Source organism: Podarcis cretensis, assembly GCF_951804945.1.
Source record: "Podarcis cretensis genome assembly, chromosome: 15".
NCBI classification, from domain to species: domain Eukaryota; kingdom Metazoa; phylum Chordata; class Lepidosauria; order Squamata; family Lacertidae; genus Podarcis; species Podarcis cretensis.
The window spans coordinates 25782080-25802540 of record NC_137185.1 but is presented as its reverse complement, the minus strand read 5'-3'; the positions used below and the strand labels follow the sequence as shown (position 1 = coordinate 25802540).

The following is a 20461-nucleotide window of genomic DNA, read 5'->3' as shown; positions in this document are numbered from 1 at the left end:
AGGGGTCAGCAAACTTTTTCAGCAGAGGGGCCGGTCCACTGTCCCTCAGACCTTGTGGGGAGCCGGACTATATTTTTTTTGGGGGGGAATGAATGAATTCCTATGCCCCACAAATAACCCAGAGATGCATTTTAAATAAAAGGGCACATTCTACTCATGTAAAAACACACTGATTCCCGGACAGTCCGCGGGCCGGATTGAGAAGGCGATTGGGCTGGATCTGGTCCCTGGGCCTTAGTTTGCCTACCCATGCTCTAGAATACAACAGGATATAAGGGACGAGGCAATTTCTGCCGTGGGTCAGGCCCCACATTCTGTGTGAAGCATGAACATATTATACGCCAAAAGAGCTGGGGAGCTGGGGTGGAATTCCAAGTAACATTCCCAAATAATGGAGTCAGCATATTGCTTGCTTCCAGAATCCTCAGCTCCTGATTACCAGAGTTATGGCAGACTTTAGGTCAGGGAAAGAGAGGGGGGAAATGTTGCCAATTAGAACAGCAGAGGGAACTGCAGGAGGCAAATTGTAATTACCCACCCTGGAATCGGGCCAGGCTCTGTGGGCCAATCACTCTAACTCTTGTGAAATGTGCCATGCAGTTTTTAATGAGATCACATGACCAGGGATTCCATTTACTTCTCTTTCAAAGGGTATTTTTGGTGGCACTGTCTCTCTTTGCCCCATATATCAGAAACCCAGGGACTGGCACAGTTGCTAGGGAAAGACAAGCAGTTTTTCCTGCCTATATCTTCCTAGGCCAAGAGGCATTCTGCCTCCATTCCTTACCTTCTCACAAGCTGACGTGCATGGGCCGGTGGTAGAACGATACTGCCTTAGGTTAGGGGGACAGAAAGACCTGTTCTATAGGAAGAGCAGCTGTACACCTGTGGGCCTGGTTAGGTGCTATGTTAGCTCCTTCTCTGTTCTGAGTTACAGTTGGCTGCCTTGGAGCATCCTATATAAGACATCTTATTCTTTCCCTCCAATATGCTTGGGTCCAGGGATTGTCACAAGAAGGACCTCTGTCTACCAATCAACATAGGCTCCTTTTAAAAATAAAATAAAATAGGGGAGGCGCAAGTCATGCATTTCTTGAATTGATAAGAGTTCTGACAAAAGTTGAGAATCCCTGACTCCAACAGACCTTTTGAAATATCTGTATGCATGGGAGGTCCACAGAGATGGGGTCGAAATAATCCATACTATTTTCACTGCGCATAACTGCACACCTCCTAGGATTATTATTATTTTAAGCACACCACCGCAATCCAAATCAGTGGGTGTTTTAAATCTGAATGCATGTAAATGAACTGACATGCAAAAATGAAGAATGCCTGTTATTCCATCTCCCTTGTCTCCCTTTCCCAAATAGAACGTGAGTGGCAGAAAGCCCAGGAGAACTATGTGCTTTCACTCTTGTATTTAACAACTTGCTTGGCAGCTGCAGGAGGTAATGAGGAATTCCATGCAAGAGGGAGTAAGTGGCGAAGGAGGAACAGATCTTTCCACCTCTCTTCCACCTGTCCACTTGGTCTCCTCACTAGCTGCAGAGAAAGGGAAGCTCCATCCCTCCTCCGCCAGCCCACATGAAGGCATTTTTATTTTTATTTTTTACAAGCCTCTTACCAGAGTAAGATACTGCATTTCCGTTACTTGCTGTAGAAAAGAGGGCACCTTCTCCTCCACGGCCAGCATGGAAACACATTTAAAACACATGGCTCCCTGCCCCCACAAAGAACCTTGAGAACCGTAGCTCTGCGAGGAGTAAGCTAGTTCTCAGGATCATTTGGAGGAAGCCATGTGTTTTAAATATATGGTGTGCATGTGACCTAGCTCCTTAGGTAGTAAAAAAAAAAGTGTGCTTGTTACCTTTCTGTGGAATCATTAACAGGCTAGTGTATGTCTTCGCTTTCTATTCTCCGGTGGCCATTATGACCTATAAGTTTCTGTGGTGCACAGCTGTCTTGTACGTTTCTTCCCATATTAATGAGAGGGTTGCAAAAAAAAAAAAGCAGATCAGGAGAAAATTTTGTTGGTTTCTTGTTGAAGAATGCATATCTGTTTTTAGCAATTGGAATGCTGTAACTAGCTGTATGATTTATTTGTGTATCCAGTTTTAATGTTCCAAGACTATGCTAAATAATTCATCAATTAATTATTTAATCTGGTGCGGGGTCTACACAGAGTCTGTCTGCAATAGAAGCTCCAGCAAAAGAAGAACAGATTGGATACAAATTCTACCTTTGCAGTAGAAATACCATGGCATGGGACACCCTTTTGAGGATACTGCTTTTAGGGTGAGGAATGCAAAGGTGCAACCACATCTATGTGTAACAGCAGAAGCAACAAAATACACTGTGTGGGTCACATCATGCTGCCCTGATGTGCAGATGACCCCCCCGATTTGCATTATTGTGTTCACAGCTGTAGCCCTATAGGCCTGGCAGAGAAACAAGGAATGGATTCTGCTGCCTAAGCTGCAGAGGCACACATGGCACTTGTTTTAGACTTCTTGGTTGGGTCTGAGTAAAAATAAGCCATAATTACAGTCAAGCTCCACTTCCTGCAAGGTCCTTCCCCAGGGGCCTCCGTCTCAACTACTGCCAAGGCTCAGACCTCAATGAGCTTGTGAGGTTCTCCAACAGCCATGATAGCATGGATTTTTATAGTTTGGTGCAAGTACTTTGCCTGAGTTTCAGTTCCAAGGGAGAGCACCCGCTATGTGGACTGTGGAGAGCTCTTACTTTTCCACCACAGGGGAGTTGTGGGAGGAAGAGGTTTTCCACAAACTAACTACGTGCTGAACTGCTCCAAATGTGAAAATCCAGAGGGGTCCATGGGGTTTGAGGATGGAGAAACAAGAGAATGAAAAGCCTGGGGTGATGCCAAGCAATAGATGAGGCATCATGGTAGAAAAAACAGCTGTAAGCAACAGTTCCTTTCAGTCAAAGAAAGTGAGATTTCTTGCTGTCTGTCTCTTTGCAACTGTCTCCACGACTTAAATCAGCTTCACTCTGCCCAACTGGCCCACAAAAGGTCCCTGATACAGGGTATCAGGCTTTCTCCACCATGCCGTCAAAGGTTCCTTCCTTTTCTTGTGTCTCCCACAGAGAGAAGAAAGCCGCTTGTAAGCACCGACATTTTACTGTGCCCTGCAAAATTTTGCACCCAAAGAGAAAATGCATGTAATAGAAATCCGGAGGCAAGCAGAAAAAAGCCCAGTGAGCAGAAAATAGGACGCAAATTGGCAGATGCAGGCAAACTGATTAACACACAACGCTCCGAGTTCAGAGGGTTCACTTTCTGATTGTACAATTGTGAGGGTATCAACAGTGACTGAAGAGCAATGGCCATCACAGACAAAGCACTTGGGAGAAATTTTGGGGGCAATTAAGGAAACACATTTGGGAGGTGGGGACGGCATTTGGTAGTCTTATGTTAAAATTCTGGGAGAATTGCTAAATTCTAATGAACATGAGAACAGAATCTCCCGATTCTAAATCCAGAGAAACAGTATAAAAGATAGTGCAATTTAAACAGTCTGCTGCTGTTGCTGTGTGTGTGTGTATAGTATGAAATATTTCTAGCACAAATTGAGGAGGTAAAGGGCAAGAAGCAATATACTTGGGGAATCTGTGCGGCACAGGGCTAAAAGCTACGGGAGAAGGCAAAGAGCTAGACTGTGCATGAAAGCACCACAACATAACTACTCAAACGGTTTGTGTTGGGCATGCTTTTGCTTTAGGGCCTTCAACAAGCAGTGTCTGCTCTCCAATATATACATATTCATGAAGTCTAGATGAAACAAAACTTGAGATTCTAAAGAAGCTAAATTCTGCATCAGACTAAGGATTCCATGCAGCTCATCATGTACATGGAAAATAGGCTTACTTGTTTTCTAAAAACCATTACAGGACCAGCTTCTACAAAGAGTAGATTTGGAAAAGCATGGAGGTAGGAGTTTCAAGGAGCAAATTTAGTACCTGGAGGAGTGGGACTCTGAAGGCACACTTTGCTGCCCCTCGTATTGCTGTACCAATGCTCGGACACTCCAGTATGGATGCTCAATCTCTTCATCCAGGCTGCTGTCTCTGAAGATTAAAGACCGCACCATGAGCAAGGACAAACAGGGTAAAATAACAACAACAACAACAACCCCCCTTGGCTTCAATTTAGGCTAATGAGGCATATTCATAGGATTTGGTTGGCACTGCCTCCTTATCCAGATTTTTTAAAAGCACATCATCACTCCTTGCATATAATTGGTTTAAAGATGTGCAATTTTTTTTTTAAAAAAAAAAAACTGTTGTACCATCAGCTACACAAGACAAAGCAAACTAAACAAATGTTGCAGAAAAATGGCAAAGTGGCAACTGTGGATCCAAAGGGAGAAGTAGATAGGTTAATGGTATGAATGGAAGAGGCCAGGTCTGCAATCCCACCGGCCTGTGGAAATACAAGTCTTTAAGGCTTTTGTTAATTTCTTCTCATCAGCCTACAATTCCAATCGCTCCTTTCATTGGCTCCTGATGTAACATTTTGCCGTCACAAGTGTACCTGAACAATCCACACCAGCATGCTACTAGAAAATGGCAGCTGCATTGCAGAAAGGTGTCAGCAAAGCATATACCCCCAGGTATCTCAAGAAAGGGAGCCAAGTCACATGCTACAGAAAAAGGCAAAAAAGAAAAGAAAAGCTTTCCCCACCCAAACAAAAACAAGATGATGAGTCAATCCACTCTAGGGAAAACCCCTTTTTGATCAATTCTAGATATGTCAAAGAGGCAGAAACTTGAATATGGGCAAAACTAATCCAAGGGTGTTTGTTGGAGTTCCAAATAGCTCACATTATCAAAATGAAACTGAACAAGTGAAATGAGTTACCTTTGCCTGTGCCGGAGAACATCACGCCCCAAGCGCAAAACATCCTGGCGAACATCTGCCAGGGCAGCCACTGCACCCTGGGCAACAGCAGCAGCTGATTGAGGCCTGTGATTGGCTGATGACAGTCCTGTTCCTGCCGAGTTCTTTCCCATCATGCTTGATGGAGTCTGATTGGCAGGTTTACTTGAGCCAGGTTTAAAATGAGCAGCTAAGGCAAGGATTAACCTCATGATGCATTTCAGGTTCCCATCAACAATGTCTATAAAATACAACCAAACCGAAACAATGTGGTTATTTGCCTGAAACCCAGCATGACTCAGTCTGGCCAATTGTTGCAACCATGTTAGTATATTTATATCCCAACTTTCTTGCACCATGAAAATCAAGGCAGTGTATATGGGATTCCCAGGCTCCAACCATATCTAACCTGCTTAGCTTCAGAAAGGTGGCTGCACTATGAGTCTTCAAGTCTATGGCCTTACTTCCTTATCCAATGGCAGGTGTAGTTCAACTTATACAGGGCCCTGATGCTGTTATGATATGCATTTCTTGCTCCCAAGAACAGCAGACAATAATGTGGAATGGAGGCGTATCGCAATGCCTCAAGGACCGCCTCTCCCCATATGAACCGACCCGGACTCTGTGCAGTGTTTAGAAATTGAGTTGTGAAAGCTAGGAGCTAAATGACACCTTAAACCTAGGTTGTGGGTGCACGGAATTATTATTATTTGGGGAAGTTTTTAATATTTAATGCTGTATTGTTTTTAACACTCAATTGGGAGCCGCCCAGAGTGTCTGGGGAAACTCAGCCAGATGGGCGAGGTATAAATAATAAATTATTATTAATTATTATTATTATGTCCAGGCATGCTTTTTTTATAACAAGAACACAAAGTTGACAATGAATGAACCGCAGCTGAAACATTATGTTCATTTTTCACATGGTCTAGTCCTTCCCCTGCCCACCCCCCTAATATTCTTAAGAGGGTCTCTTCTCCAGTCTTCAGAGAGTAGCTGGAAGTGGGGAGGCAGAAAAAGGTCCTCCTTTCCTTCCACTCTGCAGTTTTAATCTGAAATCTTAGGCGCAGTACTGAGCCCAGAGCTCAGAAACTAATTCCCTGTTGCAAAATGCACCTAGAACAATGGGAGTTTTGAACAAAAGTGTCCAGAGTGCAGCAACATGAGAACAAGCTTTTTCTGCAATGGCTCCCCACTTTTGGAATACCCTCCCCAGTAAGGCTTGCCTGACACCTTCATTGCATATCATTAGGTGCCAGGCAAAAACATTCCTCTTCTCCCAGGCCTCTGGCTAATTAAACAACCTATGGCCTTTTAAACTGGGGGGGGGGGGTGTTCATTTGTTATTATGCTAAGTATGTGTTTTTATACTGTAAACTGCCCTATGAACCTCAGATGAAGGGCGGGCGGTATTTAAATTTGATAAAATAATGAATAAATAAAAATGCATAATAATGTCTGGAAGACCCAGCTGAAGCAGAGAAGGTTTAAGGGAATCCAGCTTGCAGCTGCCACTTTTGGTAGCTACACCCATTAGAACTTTTGAGAATGTAGCTGAATAAGTGACTCAAAAGAAAATCAATTACTGCCACCTACAGATCAGGCCTTTAACTGCATGGCACACTTCCAGGTTTGCTGGATGGGAAACTATCTCATCATAATTATGGGGACACTTTCCAGTAAGCAAGCCCAATTAAGGCCAAACTATACATTCAGAGCTATCACATTTTATTTTAAGCAGGTGTCTGCCCTGTTCACATATAAAACTGGGAGGGGAGGGGAGTCTACTTCTAACTCAAAAAGAAGCAGCAAAATCTAACCCACAGGTTATCACACGTCCCTACATAGATTTTAAGCAAAGCATTGAAATGGGCAGTTGCAACTAACTTGTTGCAGGCAATCTAGATTTCTTCCTTCAAGCTAGGGCTTGCTTTTGTTGCACTGGTTTTTCTATTCTTTTTTTCTTATTAACGCTTTATTGTCTTCAGAAAACAGTACATACCACATACAAAGCTAGGAAATGATTTTCTAAGTTACGAAGCATCGTACTTTTAAAGCACAGATATCTGAATGTGGGGGAAATGCACATTGCTAAGGCATGTTTTTATACTGTATTTTATGCTGCTTCTACAATTGTTTTAAAATTGTTGTTATTATTTATTATTATTATATAAGTGTCACAGGCACCACCTAACTGAAACTCTTGTGAGAAAACTTCAGGTCCCGTGCTCACACCATTTGGGGATTTATTATTAAGTTTTATTGATTTATAAACCACTTTCGTCATCCACACACACACACACTACAATCCTCTATAAGAATGTGGCTGGGGGTAAGTGTTCACTGAATGTTTAGATAAACCCAAGGGAAACAAATTGCAGAATCCCTGAAAAAATCTAACTGACACTGTCTGTGCGGATTAGCAAAGCTGCTGCTTTTCAAGAACCAGCATTAACGTTAACAGGTGAACCTCCTGGGAATATTAACAAATCAGTCTGCATTTTGGATGTCGTACCTCCAGCTGTGCAGTCTTCCTCCTAAGTGCAGCCAGCACTCTTCACAAACCCATTCCTGCCGGTGGTTGTGACTGTGCTCATGACAAAATTGCCAGAATACAACGGTATCACTTCTATCCAGGCAGCTGAGTAACTTGTTCTATATTATTTCAGGGGCGGAAATATCCCAAGCCCCAGCCCTACCTCTATCCTGCTATCATCTGGTCTTCATTGCAGTATGATGGTGCGCCCAATTTCCTGAAAAAGTAGCTGAGCTAGGTTAAGCACAAGGAGTTTTTACCAAGAAAACCCTATTTATTGTTTCCCAGGATTCCACCTAAAATTGTAGGAAACCCAAACTTGGTAAAAAAACAACAACAAACAGATGGTTTCGCAGGGTGCCATAAAAATCTGAGGCCTGATGCAGCTTACATAAAAGCTGGTACAAACTCTTGGGTAACATCTCACGGCTTCTCAAGAATGCTGCCGTTGTCACAGAGAGTCCACTGTTTCCCCCCGTATGTACAAAGGGTTCCCAGCTGACATCTGCAGCCTGCAGGGCTGTGCTCTTCTCCTCCTGGAAACAACAGAAGCCACTGTGGCCCTTGTCACCCACACCCAGTGCCTCAAGGTAAGCAGTATTTCCAACGAGAGCACTCTGAAGCTCACAAGACTGGGAGAACATTTCTCCCGATTCATGTGATGTTTGTGACTCATGTTGATGCCAGAGGAAGATGGAACAGCATCAGGCTTTGCCTTTTATATTTCTTTTCCACTGAATGTTTTGTTGTACTCAGCAATGGAAATGCTGGCAAACACGGCTTGCAAAAAGCAAAGAGGAAGGTGAATGCTTGTTTCTACTGACGTGCAATGCTATGTCATTGATCTGTATACATCAAACCAAGGAGCCCTCACCTTTAGCTGATGTCTGGTGCATACGAATCTTTTTGGATGCCACGAATTGCAAGACTTTCTCCACATTTTCCCTCATTTCTTGAGTGCTGGCGGGGCTGACCTGCACTCCATTCAGTTTCTCTCCAGCTGTGGAAGAGACACAACCTAATTATCAAGAAGAATGAGCTCGTGTGACAGTAACTGCCTACTGGAGCTGTTACAGGTGGAAGGGAATAGTTGTTAGCCTCAGCAGCTGCTTCTCCTCGGAGGCAGAGGGGAGTACAAGCTGTGATTTCACCATCCTCTTAGGGCACTGGAACACTAGAATAAATAGACAGAGCTCATGCCCTTAAATGCAGCTAGCAAAGAGGGATCTTTCATTATCTGCTGTATCAGCTGGATTCAGTCATGTCCTCCTGCTGGCAGACTCCACCATGTGGCCTTTGAAAAGAGTGGCATTATCCCAACAATCGTTATGGCAAACCCTACTATTTCCTCCTTATAAATAAATAGTGGTATCTCAGCAAAGAAATTAGTACCCAAGGAAGCCCTGTGAAAAAATAAAATCACAGTTTAGACATACTCTCATTGTTTGGCAAGGATACCTACCATGAATAAGGCATTGGTCAAACATGGCCTTCAAGGCAAAAAGAGATATTATTTTCGTTCCACTCCAGTACAGTGGTACCTTGGGTTACAAACACTTCGGGTTACAGACTCTGCTAACACAGAAGTAGTACCTCAGGTTAAGAACTTTACCTCAGGATGAGAACAGAAATTGTGCGCTGGTGGGGCAGCAGCAGCAGCAGGAAGCCCCATTAGCTAAAGTGGTACCTCAGATTAAGAATGGTTTCAAGTTAAGAACGCACCTCCAGAACGAATTAAGTTCGTAACCAGAGGTACCACTGTACTGCTTAGAACATACAATCCTGTGTGACCCAAAGAGAGGTAGAAAAGAGACCTAGAACTGGGAGCTGATGGGACCATCAACAGCCTAAGAGCTTCCCCTACCTTCTGAGGGGCTACTTAAGACATGAACACCCCAATGAGAGGCAGATTAAAAGCAATGCAAGGTAGGGAATTCCTGCCATCCTGAGACTGAGGGCCCCGTTCCTCATCTTTTAAAAAAGTATACTACATTTCAAGCCATCTTGGCAGAAAGGTGATATACAAATGGAATCAATCAGTAACTCCTACCCATGTTTACTTAGAAGCAAGCCGCACTGAGTGCCAGGGTAAGTAATAGGATGGCAGCAAACTTAAACTTTTGTGTTGCTACTAATGCTGCCTTTATTCTCCTATAAACATCTTTAAATGCTTCTGCTGGTGTATACAACCATTGCTTGTGGCTGGTGCTTTACCTAAATTTATCAAAGCCATAGAGCTGTTTGGGAAACTTATTTCCAGCAGGGACTGCGGCGAGTCTGCTTTGTGGCTGACTTGTGCAAAACCTCTCCCTTTCCATCATTGACTTCTCTCAGCCGCCTGGACGCTGACTAAGGATTTGTATTGAAAGCTTTGTTTGTACCATGATTTGGAACAGCCAAAAAAGTTCCAAACAATCTTTACAGCAGGTTAGAAAGGCAGCCTTTAAAAAAATTCCTGCTGTTTTTCTACTCCACCATAAGCAGATGCATATAGCTCATTGCTGCGCCATTTTGAGTGGACCCATTTACCACCCCCTGCCAATGAAATCCCATTCTGTCTCATCAATATATGCAACTCCTACTCTGCTTTGTAAATGACAAGAAAAGGGATCAAATTTTATTTAAGTTTCTACAGTCCTAGAAGTATGAATGGCTCTTCCTAAATGCAGGCACTGCTGCTTTTAAATAATAAGAATAATAGATCTAGGAGTAAAGGAAACCCTTTCATCGCTTCCCTAAAACGGTTCTTGGCTCAGGTTGTCAGTCATGAAAAGCATTCTGACATCTATTGGGACACATATGGAAGTATGGAACGTTTGCTTCTGGGATTCACAGGCTGTTCTCTTCTGATGGGGGATCGTGGAGACCTGGTTGCAAACATCTTGAGCCTATGTGAAACTAAAGAAGCCCTACCTATTCACCCCTCTTGTTTTGCTCCGCCATTCCCACCAGCAGTTTAAAGATTTATCCTTAGCAGTCCAGGCATAACAGGTACTGGGGAGCTCCTCTCAAGGGACAGTGCAATGGAAGTGCAAGCAGACAAACTGGAGCAATATTAGACAAATTTCTGGTGAAGTGCTATCATTGATTTATTATTTTATGTTATTTTATTTTGGAGACAGAAGGCATGAACACAGTCTTCCTTCACAGCACACTTCAGCCATTGTGCATCACTCTAGAGTAGCTTCATTCAAGTTATGGCGGAGGGTCCAGTTGAAAAGAACCCGGACATGGTTACAATGAGTGTCTTCTGCCCGCCATGTTACTGACCTACGATCTCAATGAGAGAAGCCAGGACAACGCCATCTCGGAGATCATGCCTCAGGTCCTGTACTGGCTTAACTGCAGGCTTCTTCTTCAGCTGTGAATTCACCCAGGCCACATATGCTTGCAGCTGTTGCTGGAAAAGAGGAATCAGAACACCACACCATTACCATCTTAACAGTTGCTTGAGAACCTTTGCACAACTGCATCCTTGCATGAGGGGGGGAAAGCAACAAGGCAGCAATCCAAAACACCATGTCCATCCTGACATACACAATGAACTGCACATGCAAGGGCTCACCCACTGACTTTACACTCAAGTGTTCAGCAGTTCACAAGAAATGAAGAGGAGACCAAGGAGGTACCCCTTCCGCTGAAGTCACCTGAAAAAACTTATGCACAGAGGAGGTTCAACACACACACACACTGTAACTCTTGTGAACACTGGATCCCAGACTGAGCTAAGACTTCACTTTCAAACACCATGGACGGAGACTTTTATCTGAATTGCAGGTAAAACCACAGAACACTGTTTCTCATGGTGTACACATAGTTCCATTGTTGCCTCAGGTCATACTCTACAAAAAAAACAACACAACCCTGTAGACAGACACCATAATGGAATAAATATTGATGCCACCTCTTTTATACATTTTGGAGAGTATAAAAGAGGATCAAATTTATGTTGGAAATGTTCAGATACAGAGAGATCTTTAATTCACATGTGGTGGCAACGCAAATTAACAAAAAAAAATCTGGGAAATGATATATGATGAATTAAAAAAGATGCTTAAGTGCACTTTCCCCAAAAACCCAGCAGTGTTCCTGTTAGCAATAGTAATAGTATAAGTTTCGTATAGAAAACTTATTTCTATACGCAACAGCAGCCGCAAGAATAGCGTACGCAAAAATGTGGAAAGGGAAGGCTATCCCAACAAAGGACCAATGGCTGCTTAAACTAATAGATTACCGTATTTTTCGCTCTATAACACGCACCAGACCATAACACGCACGTAGTTTTTAGAGGAGGAAAACAAGAAAAAAATATTCTAAACGAAACAGTGGATATATGATTTTTGTGGTTCATGCTGTGGCCACAGACATGTGATCTGACAATGAGTTTGGGGTAGCCCAATGCAAAAATCCTGAGGATCCATGTGGATCCATGCTAAAGTCGCCGTAAAGTCGCAGGGGTGCTGGAAGTCGCAGGGGCGCTGGGGGAGTGAACAGGAAGCAAGAGAAGGAGAACGATGCCTCACACACACAGACAGACAGACACACAGAGTATCAATCCTAAAGTCGCAGGGGCGCTGGAAGTCGCAGGGTCGCTGGGGGAGTGAACGGGAAGCAAGAGAAGGAGAACAATCCCCCCCCCACACACAGTATCAATCCTAAAGTCGCAGGAGAGCGCAGGGGTGCTGGGAGAGTGAACAGGAAGCAGGAGGAGGAGAACGATAGCTCAAGCACATACACACACAGCCCCTACAGTGGCTAATCCAAAATCAGACAGAAAAAAACTGCAGGCAGGGACAGAGAGCCCGGGGTTGTTTAAAAGCAGCCAACCCCGCTCTGCTTCTCTCCCTCCTCCCCGGCTAGGCTCGCTGACAGGAGCCGCTTACACCCGCTTTGCTGTTTCAAAGCGAGCCACGGACTGCTCACAACTGCAGCAGATTCCCCTGCCATCCGTAGGCATTCACTCCATAACACGCACAGACATTTCCCCTTACTTTCTAGGAGGAAAAAACTGCGTGTTATGGAGCGAAAATTACGGTATGTCAAACTAGCAAGTACAGTGGTATCTTGGGTTACATATGCTTCAGGTTACATACGCTTCGGGTTACAGACTCTGCTAGCCCAGAAATAGTATCTCGGGTTAAGAACTTTGCTTCAGGATGAGAACAGAAATAGTGCAGCGGCAGCGCAGCGGCAAAAGGAGGCCCCATTAGCTAAAGTGGTGCTTCAGGTTAAGAACAGTTTCAGGTTAAGAACGGACCTCCGGAACGAATTAAGTTCTTAACCCGAGGTACCACTGTATGACAGCCAAAGTAAGAAATATAGATGGAAAGGAGACTTCCGGGTTAGCGCCATCGGCAATGGCGGAATTCCTCTGACTAAGAGGAACCCGCTCCGTGAAATTCGGGTCTTGCCGCCGCGGCGAAGGCGGAGACCCCTTAAAAATCCCAGGCGGAGAAAGCCTGGGAACGTGGGATTCGGCTGACACCAGGAGTACCCCCCTACCCACAGGGAAACCCCTTTTTGGGGGCTTTGAAATGACGTGGGGTGTGCGGCGCGGTGTTTTGAATCGACCGCTATTTTTACAGAGTGAAGCCGCACAGCCGTTGCCGGAGAGCGCTGACTTTTTCTTGTGGACAATTGGATTTCAAACAACAACCCGTGAGTAGAACGGGGAATTAGGTTTTTAAAACAATTTAATTTGGCAAGGAACGGGGGAAGGTCTAAACAGGAAGTCCACCTCCCCCTTCTGTAAATAGACTGAAGCAAAGAGTTTGTTAACTAAGGTCTTGGAAAGCTCTACGTAAAGGATTAAAACTTCACTGATTGAAACTATTACCTACACTCCCTTTGGAAGCAGGGGAAGCCTGCTGGAGACGGTAAAATTTAGGAACTGAAGCGTCACGTCTCCAAACCCGGGAGAGGTCTGTGAGGAGCTCATCGATGGTGAATAGAAAGCTTTGACAGCTGTCAAATTTGACAGCTAGCTGTTAAGATACAAAGAAAGACTTTGTTTCCATTGTCCATTTTTGCGTCTAAAAAGAAGGAAAGGTAACTGGAATTGTTATTAATTTACTTTTGAGACTTTTGGGACTGTGCTGGAAGGATTGATAGACTGCTTTCCGCTAGAGGGAGTTTTGGGACATGGTCATAAGAATGCAGCTGGGAAATTAGCCTAAAGATAAAAACTCTGAGAAATTAGCTTTGACCTTGGACATTTCAAGGATGTCGGCGGAGAAAAAAGTTATGCTTGAATTGAATAGGACATTTTATCTGCTGGGAAAGCTGCATGAACAGATAGATGCCATGGCTACCAGCGTTGATATTTTGGGAACAAAAGTAGGCATCAGTAAAGAAGTCGACAAGAATCCGGCACAAGAATCTTTCTCAATTGAACAAATTGAAGAAGCAGAGAAGGAGAAAATTGTTGTTAAAGTGATGCAAGGGGGAGCTTTAACCCTACAGAGACAATTGGAGGATTACAAATTGAGGCCTTACATGACTATAATTAGGAGAAGCCAGTTTTTGGAGATGGGAGCCTGGCTTGATTTGGAAAATGAGAAGTGGAGAGATCACCCTATGTGGGGATCAAATTACTTTTGGGATATGAATTTGAGCCAGGAGGGGACCGAGGTTTCTGGGGCCTTTGGACTCGGAAGAAGTGTGAAACAAGATCGGGAATACTTTATGGGCCCTATCTTTAATTATGGAAATCTGGCAGACTTGATAAGAAGGAATATGACCATCGTTGGGTTGGAGCTCTCCCGAGAACTGTTTCTTAATATTAAAGATTATCAAGAAGATCGGCAGATGGGACATGAAAAAGACTTAAGAGCCTTGGATTTGAGATCTCCAGGTTGATGGACTGTTGTAAGCCGATGGAACTGTTGGCAGGGGCCGAGACCGGGGAGGGGAGACGGTGAAAGAAAATTGGGAATTTAAAGTGTATATATTGAGAATTTATTTTTTATTTTTTTAAAAAAAATGCTTTTAATGAGAGATGGAGAAATCGTGGAATGGAATTTTTATGACCCTAGGGGAAATGTCTTAAGAGAATAGGTTTAAATATATCAGTTTTAATGAGAAACAAGATTAAATAAAGTAAAAGTGGATGGCTAATTGGTGAAAGAGAGAATGGAAAATTACAGTATATTAAGATAAATTATTAGCATAAAAATAAAGATGAAGGATTTGCTGAAATATCTATTTGAACTAGAAAACAAAGAGGGGAGGTGTGAGGAGGTCAAGGAAATAAGTCATAGAAAAAAAATTATGTAAAGGTTTAACTTTTTTTTTCTTTTGATTGTATGTATTTTCTAATTATTTTTTTCCTTTTTATCTGTTTTTTTTTTTGCAATTTTTTTGGAAATGTCTTGCTTTTTTGTATTGGGTTTTCTGTTTTTTATGTTGTAATGTTTTAAAACCTGAATAAATATTATTCAAAAAAAAAAGAAATATAGATGGAAAGATAGTAACAAGCAAGTGGTAACAATCTGAAGTGTATTTAAAATGAAGTGGTATTAAGATATATCTACAAGCAGGGATAAATCTGTGATCAGCAGCAGAAGACAAAATAAAGGATCATGAATGGAAGGAGAAAAGAATAGATAATCAATGGAGACGTAGCAAACTAAAGATTGTGAAATAGGATGTCAACGAAAGAACGGTTGGGAAGCCTGTACAGTCGTACCTTGGTTCTCGAACAAAATCTGTTCCGGAAGTCCATTCGACTTCCAAAAACGTTCGGAAACCAAGGCACGGCTTCCGATTGGCTGCAGGAGCTTCCTGCAGCTTCCTACTGCCAATTGGAAGCTGCATCGGACGTTTGGCTTCCAAAAAACGTTCACAAACCGGCGTTCGGGAGCCAAAACACGCAAGTCACAAGACGTTTGAGAACCAAGGTACGACTGGTCCTTGAATGTGTCTTGTTCTGAAATGTGTAATCAAGGACTTCCTACTCCCCTTTGAACCCATCTGTGTGTTGAGATCTCCTCAGAAACTTTGCTTCACATGCCCTGCAGCATGTTGTGCAGCAAGTGAGAACATGAGACTGTGGAACTCTCTCCCTAAGGATTCTGGACTTGCTCTCCTTCCTTGCTTGCTTTTGGATGCCAGACCAAGATGGCTCTCTCCCAGAGCACTTTTGGGTTGCCCCAATTTCCCTTCTCCTCCCTGCACCCCCAGGCTTCTGCTCATCTAATCGCTTTGGTTGCTACCTAAATGTAGGGCATTTTAAAAACCTGACTTGCTTTTGTGTATTCTTTAGGATTTTTTGTTAACCAATTTGGAGGTCTTCTACTTAACTGACAGGTTAACTGACTGGGGGGGGGGGACACACACACCTTTATTTACCAGTTTAATTAAGATGAAAATACATAGTTTCCATCCTACAGTACAGCGGCAAGCAGCAATCCTATTGTGGTGGGAACTCCCTAGAGGCAGACAAGAGCCTGTGCCATTGAGGCGACATAATCCAGTTTATTCCTTTTACGGTATATTGCCTTCCTTTCTGTTAAGCTCCCTGTTATTCTGCCGATGTGGCAGGTTTCAAGCCATCTCAGCAACGTCAGTCACAGTACATGCTTCTACGCAGCCCATCCGCCACAAAGTCTGATCACAGCACCACTTGTAATCATCTTGACAAGAAAAATCCAACTCCAGCCGTAACACGACATGGTTTTGGTCTGCCTTGCTCAGAAAGGTGTTCAGCCAGAAGCGAGCAGAGTAAAACCGTGAAGGACAGGACAGTGAAAAACTGTGCTGCAATGGGATGAGGGTACCTTTGCTAATATGCATCAGCCTGTGGCGTCAGTCAGAGGAGACATATTGAAGGAGCTTCAGAGTTGCCAGTCAGCTTCTTGGCTCTGTTCAAGGGGGTTGGTTTAACAGTTAAAGCTCTCTAAGCAGCCTGGCCCCAAGGGATTCTGTGGGATTTTTTCCCCTTTATGAGCCACCACAATGTGGTGTGGTCACCATATGGGGAAACTCAGCTTTAAACTCCTAGTGGAGGTTTAACTCATCTGTGTTTGGAACAAGGCCTTGTCTGTGGTGGCATCTTCCCTGCAGAACACCCTCTGTTCTGCAGGAAAGCGCATCAGCTTCTGTCTGTAGAAGCCTTCAAGAAATTCGTTAAACCATTCCTTTCCTACCGGACTTTTGTCAATGAGTTACCTATCACTCCAAAGTTGGATTAATTACAAGTGCAGGGGTTGCTTTCTAGAATTTTGTTTTAGAAATACGTTTTATCCAGCTGTTGCATTATCATTATGCATGGAAATTGAGTTTTTAAAAATGAACAGTGTGTTATGGTGCATGTTGCGATGAAACTCTTAACAGCTGAATAGGTGGGTAAACCTTTAAAATAAATGTATTTTTTTTAAAAATGAAATCCAACAGAATTTAATTCTATTGCAATTGCAAGCATACTTTACTAGAGAGAAAGTTCCACTGAAATTCAATATGACCTACTTCTGGGGGGGGGGACATTTGTGTAGGACCATGCTACACAATCTACTGAAATCAGTTATACATTTAAGAAAAACACTTAATGTTTTTGGCCCTTGGATTTCAACAGGACTTTTGGGTGTTAATCTGTGTTGTACCCTTTGCGTGGGGAAAGAAATTCAGTTTTTAATATTAACAATTTATTTCCAAAAGTGTCTACACAAACATTTTAAACTGCAAACTTCCCAGCCTCCCATCTCTTGCTCTCCACTTCACCCAGCTTCTTCTGCATCTGTTTGCAAAGTGGGTATAAGTTACAGATTAGCTCCACTTAAAAGCACTGCACCAATAGTAGACCTATCAGACATATTAACACTAAGATCTCAGCATCATAGGGTACAGGCAGCTATCATAAGTCTTGTTGTTGTTGTTTAGTCGTTTAGTCGTGTCCGACTCTTCGTGACCCCATGGACCAGAGCACGCCAGGCACTCCTGTCTTCTACTGCCTCCTGCAGTTTGGTCAAACTCATGCTGGTAGCTTCGAGGACACTGTCCAACCATCTCGTCCTCTGTCGTCCTCTTCTCCTTGTGCCCTCCATCTTTCCCAACATCAGGGTCTTTTCTAGGGAGTCTTCTCTTCTCATGAGGTGGCCAAAGTATTGGAGCCTCAGCTTCACAATCTGTTCTTCCAGTGAGCACTCAGGGCTGATTTCCTTAAGAATGGATAGGTTTGATCTTCTTGCAGTCCATGGGACTCTCAAGAGTCTCCTCCAGCACCATAATTCAAAAGCATCAATTCTTCGGCAATCAGCCTTCTTTATGGTCCAGCTTTCACTTCCATACATCACTACTGGGAAAACCATAGCTTTTACTATACGGACCTTTGTTGGCAAGGTGATGTCTCTACTTTTTAAGATGCTGTCTAGGTTTGTCATTGCTAGGTTTACACAATTGAAGGGCTCTGCCCCCCTAGTACAACAAATCTGCTAAAAATTGATTTTTTTTGCAGTTAGAAAAATAAAGAGGGGATGCATTAAAAAGTGTGGGATGAACAAATGATCAACAGGAGAATGTGTGAACACACTTCAAGCGAAACATGATGAATGCTCATTGGCATAGATCCTCCCTGCAAACAGATCAGAGTGAATGCTCAATAAAGACTGGACAATGTCTAACGACCACATAAGCTTTGGGCAAGCAAATCAGGATAGATGCTCAAATAAATAGGTTGCCTGGAGGAGGAGCTGCCTCCCATAATAGCTCTGACTTGCATTGTCTTTGATTAGGCCCAGAAATTTTAACATTTCATTTTTTAGCCAATCACTTCAAAACCTTTGCGACTGTCTGCCTTGAGAGTCCCTTTCAAAGGGAGATGAGTTCATGCTACTATCAAACAGTGATGCTGCTCTCCAAAAGAGAAGCAAATGGTGTTGCAGTTGCTGCAGACTCTCATTTAATTAACAATTTCGATAATCTTTCCCCTTCAGAGCATCAGACTTTCCTGCAGCAGTTTCAGGCGTATTATGTGTCTAGAACTCTCTCCGCACTTATGACTTTCCTGCAAGATTCCACAGAGATTTCATTTTCCTACAAAATGAAAAATCCCCAGCAGCCTGTCATTCCTGGCAGCTGAGATGAACAGGCAACAGAAATGAAAAGGCATTAAAATTTAATGGCTAAATAGTGGCAGAGTGGCATTAAATGCACAGAAATGAGAAAACCGTGAGGCACTGGACAACCATGAAAATTCTGAACTGTCAAAATGAAAAGCATTTGGTTTGATCACTTCCTTACATCCTAACTGCCCTGCACATCTTCAATGAACCGTTATGTTAATACAGCAGAAAGTGTTATATACAGAGTCCGAATCGAGGGTAAAAAAAATAAGAATAGTTGAATCTTTGTTTGGAAAAAAAAACAACCATGTTAATAAATGCACCTTGCACTTCACAAGTCTAGAAGTCCTTCTGCATATCTCAGGGAATCATATACTGCTCCCAATCCAAGCTTGGTCCAAGCACAAGAGGGAATTCCAGAACCAATCCATTCTATTGTGTGTGTGGCTTGGCTTGATTTCATCAAGCTGCTCAAGAGGCAAACTTTGTTGTTAAGGTACATCTACCACAGATAGGAAGCTGGTATTTTGTATATGTTTACTCAGGGACTCCCTAATTTAATTTGTTTTTAAAAGCATCTGAAGATGGGACATTTATTTCCCAATTTCCAAAGTTTCTCCAAAGTTTCTCGTCGACAAGATGGCGACGAAGGTAGCAGCCTAGTTAACCTCGTCTGCTTTTAGATATAGTTTTAAGTAGTTTTAAGTAGTTTTTTTAAACCCTTTGGGGGTTTATCTTTTATCTTATCTTTTAATTGTAATGAGTTAGTGGCTGCGTCATCTCCCCAACACTGCCTTCGCTTTCTTAGCATTAGCGTTTTATTGTTTTATTGTTTTATCACCGGACTCGAGCTTTAGCCTTGCTGCCTTGCCGCACCCCCCGCCGTGCTTTGGTGCTGTGGAGCTGGGTAGTCTCTTGAAACGAGTGAGAGGGGAAGGAAAAGAGGTCTGGCCTGACTCCCCTGCCGTGAAGGGACCCCGTCATTGAGAAAGGAAAAACTCAAGGTGGGTGATCGGAAACACCGTAAAATGGGGTTGAAACAAGTCCCCGTTCGAGTCCTGTCGGAATGAGTAAGAGCGTCTTCAGCAAATTAGGCTGATAAGAGGCGCAGCTTGAAAAAACCCCCAGCTTCTATCAGCTTCTATCAGCTTCTATTAGTAAAAGGACACTGGGAGCCGACGGAAGAACTCTCAAGCTTTCCTCCCTTCCTTCCCTATCCAGCCCCAGCAAAGCCCTTCTTGTTATCTTAATGTCCGGAGGGTTTACTCCCCACGCCGCCACTCTCCTCAAGTCTGTCCGATAATAAGGAAAACGGGTGACAGCTAATTTATTGCCAACTCCGTGTTATGCTCTGAACTATAAGCTATCAAATTACAAACAGCCACCCCAAATCTTGCCTCAATTTGGACTTTAGTCTACAGCTGGGACTTTAGTCTACAGCTGGGTGGAGTTTTTGACTTCCTAAGAGACATAGTTTCTGAAACAGGAAGAATAACCCCTGATTGGTAACAAAGATTTACAAATGGTACTTACTAGAAAGAAACGTAAGGACCTGGGGATAGCGACAAGTCCATTGTTCCAGGAGTGTTATGAGAAACAGAGTAAAATCACGCAATACTTTTCACATACAAGGGACAACGAGAATGGAAATGGAAACGAGCAAAAGATGGCTGAGATGATTGAGTCGAAGCAGGATGAGGCCCTTCTTTTTTCCTCTGCTGCTCAAGATCACTCAACCTTCTCTAGAGGAATACAGGACTCGGAGAATAACAACCAAAATAGAAATACAATGAGCCTGGCCCATGAAATAGTCTTGGCTGAGATATTATCCTCAGAGTTACAGGAAGAAACCCGAAACTCCCAGAAAACCCAGACTTCATCTATGGGCTCCCAGACGGAAAACAATGACTGCTATCCTCAGGACTGGCTGCTCTCTATAAATCTGGATCTGGCAGCTATGAAAAA

The 20461-nt window shown here is 43.2% G+C and overlaps 1 protein-coding gene across 6 annotated transcripts in view; it reads right to left on the bottom strand.

The window, feature by feature from the left end:
- The window catches only part of DIXDC1 (DIX domain containing 1), an 89343-nt gene that overhangs the window by 32472 nt on the left and 36410 nt on the right, over positions 1-20461 (bottom strand). For all 6 annotated transcript variants that reach the window (XR_013833337.1, XM_079954698.1, XM_079954700.1 and 3 more), the window contains 4 exons: positions 10710-10839; positions 8314-8439; positions 4886-5144; positions 3985-4092 (listed from right to left, as the gene is read on the bottom strand). Coding sequence is in view for 5 of the 6 variants with exons in the window: in XM_079954698.1 (XP_079810824.1) it covers positions 3985-4092; positions 4886-5144; positions 8314-8439; positions 10710-10839 (623 nt within the window). In the remaining variant the exon portion in view is untranslated. The remainder of the gene's footprint in view (positions 1-3984; positions 4093-4885; positions 5145-8313; positions 8440-10709; positions 10840-20461) is intronic.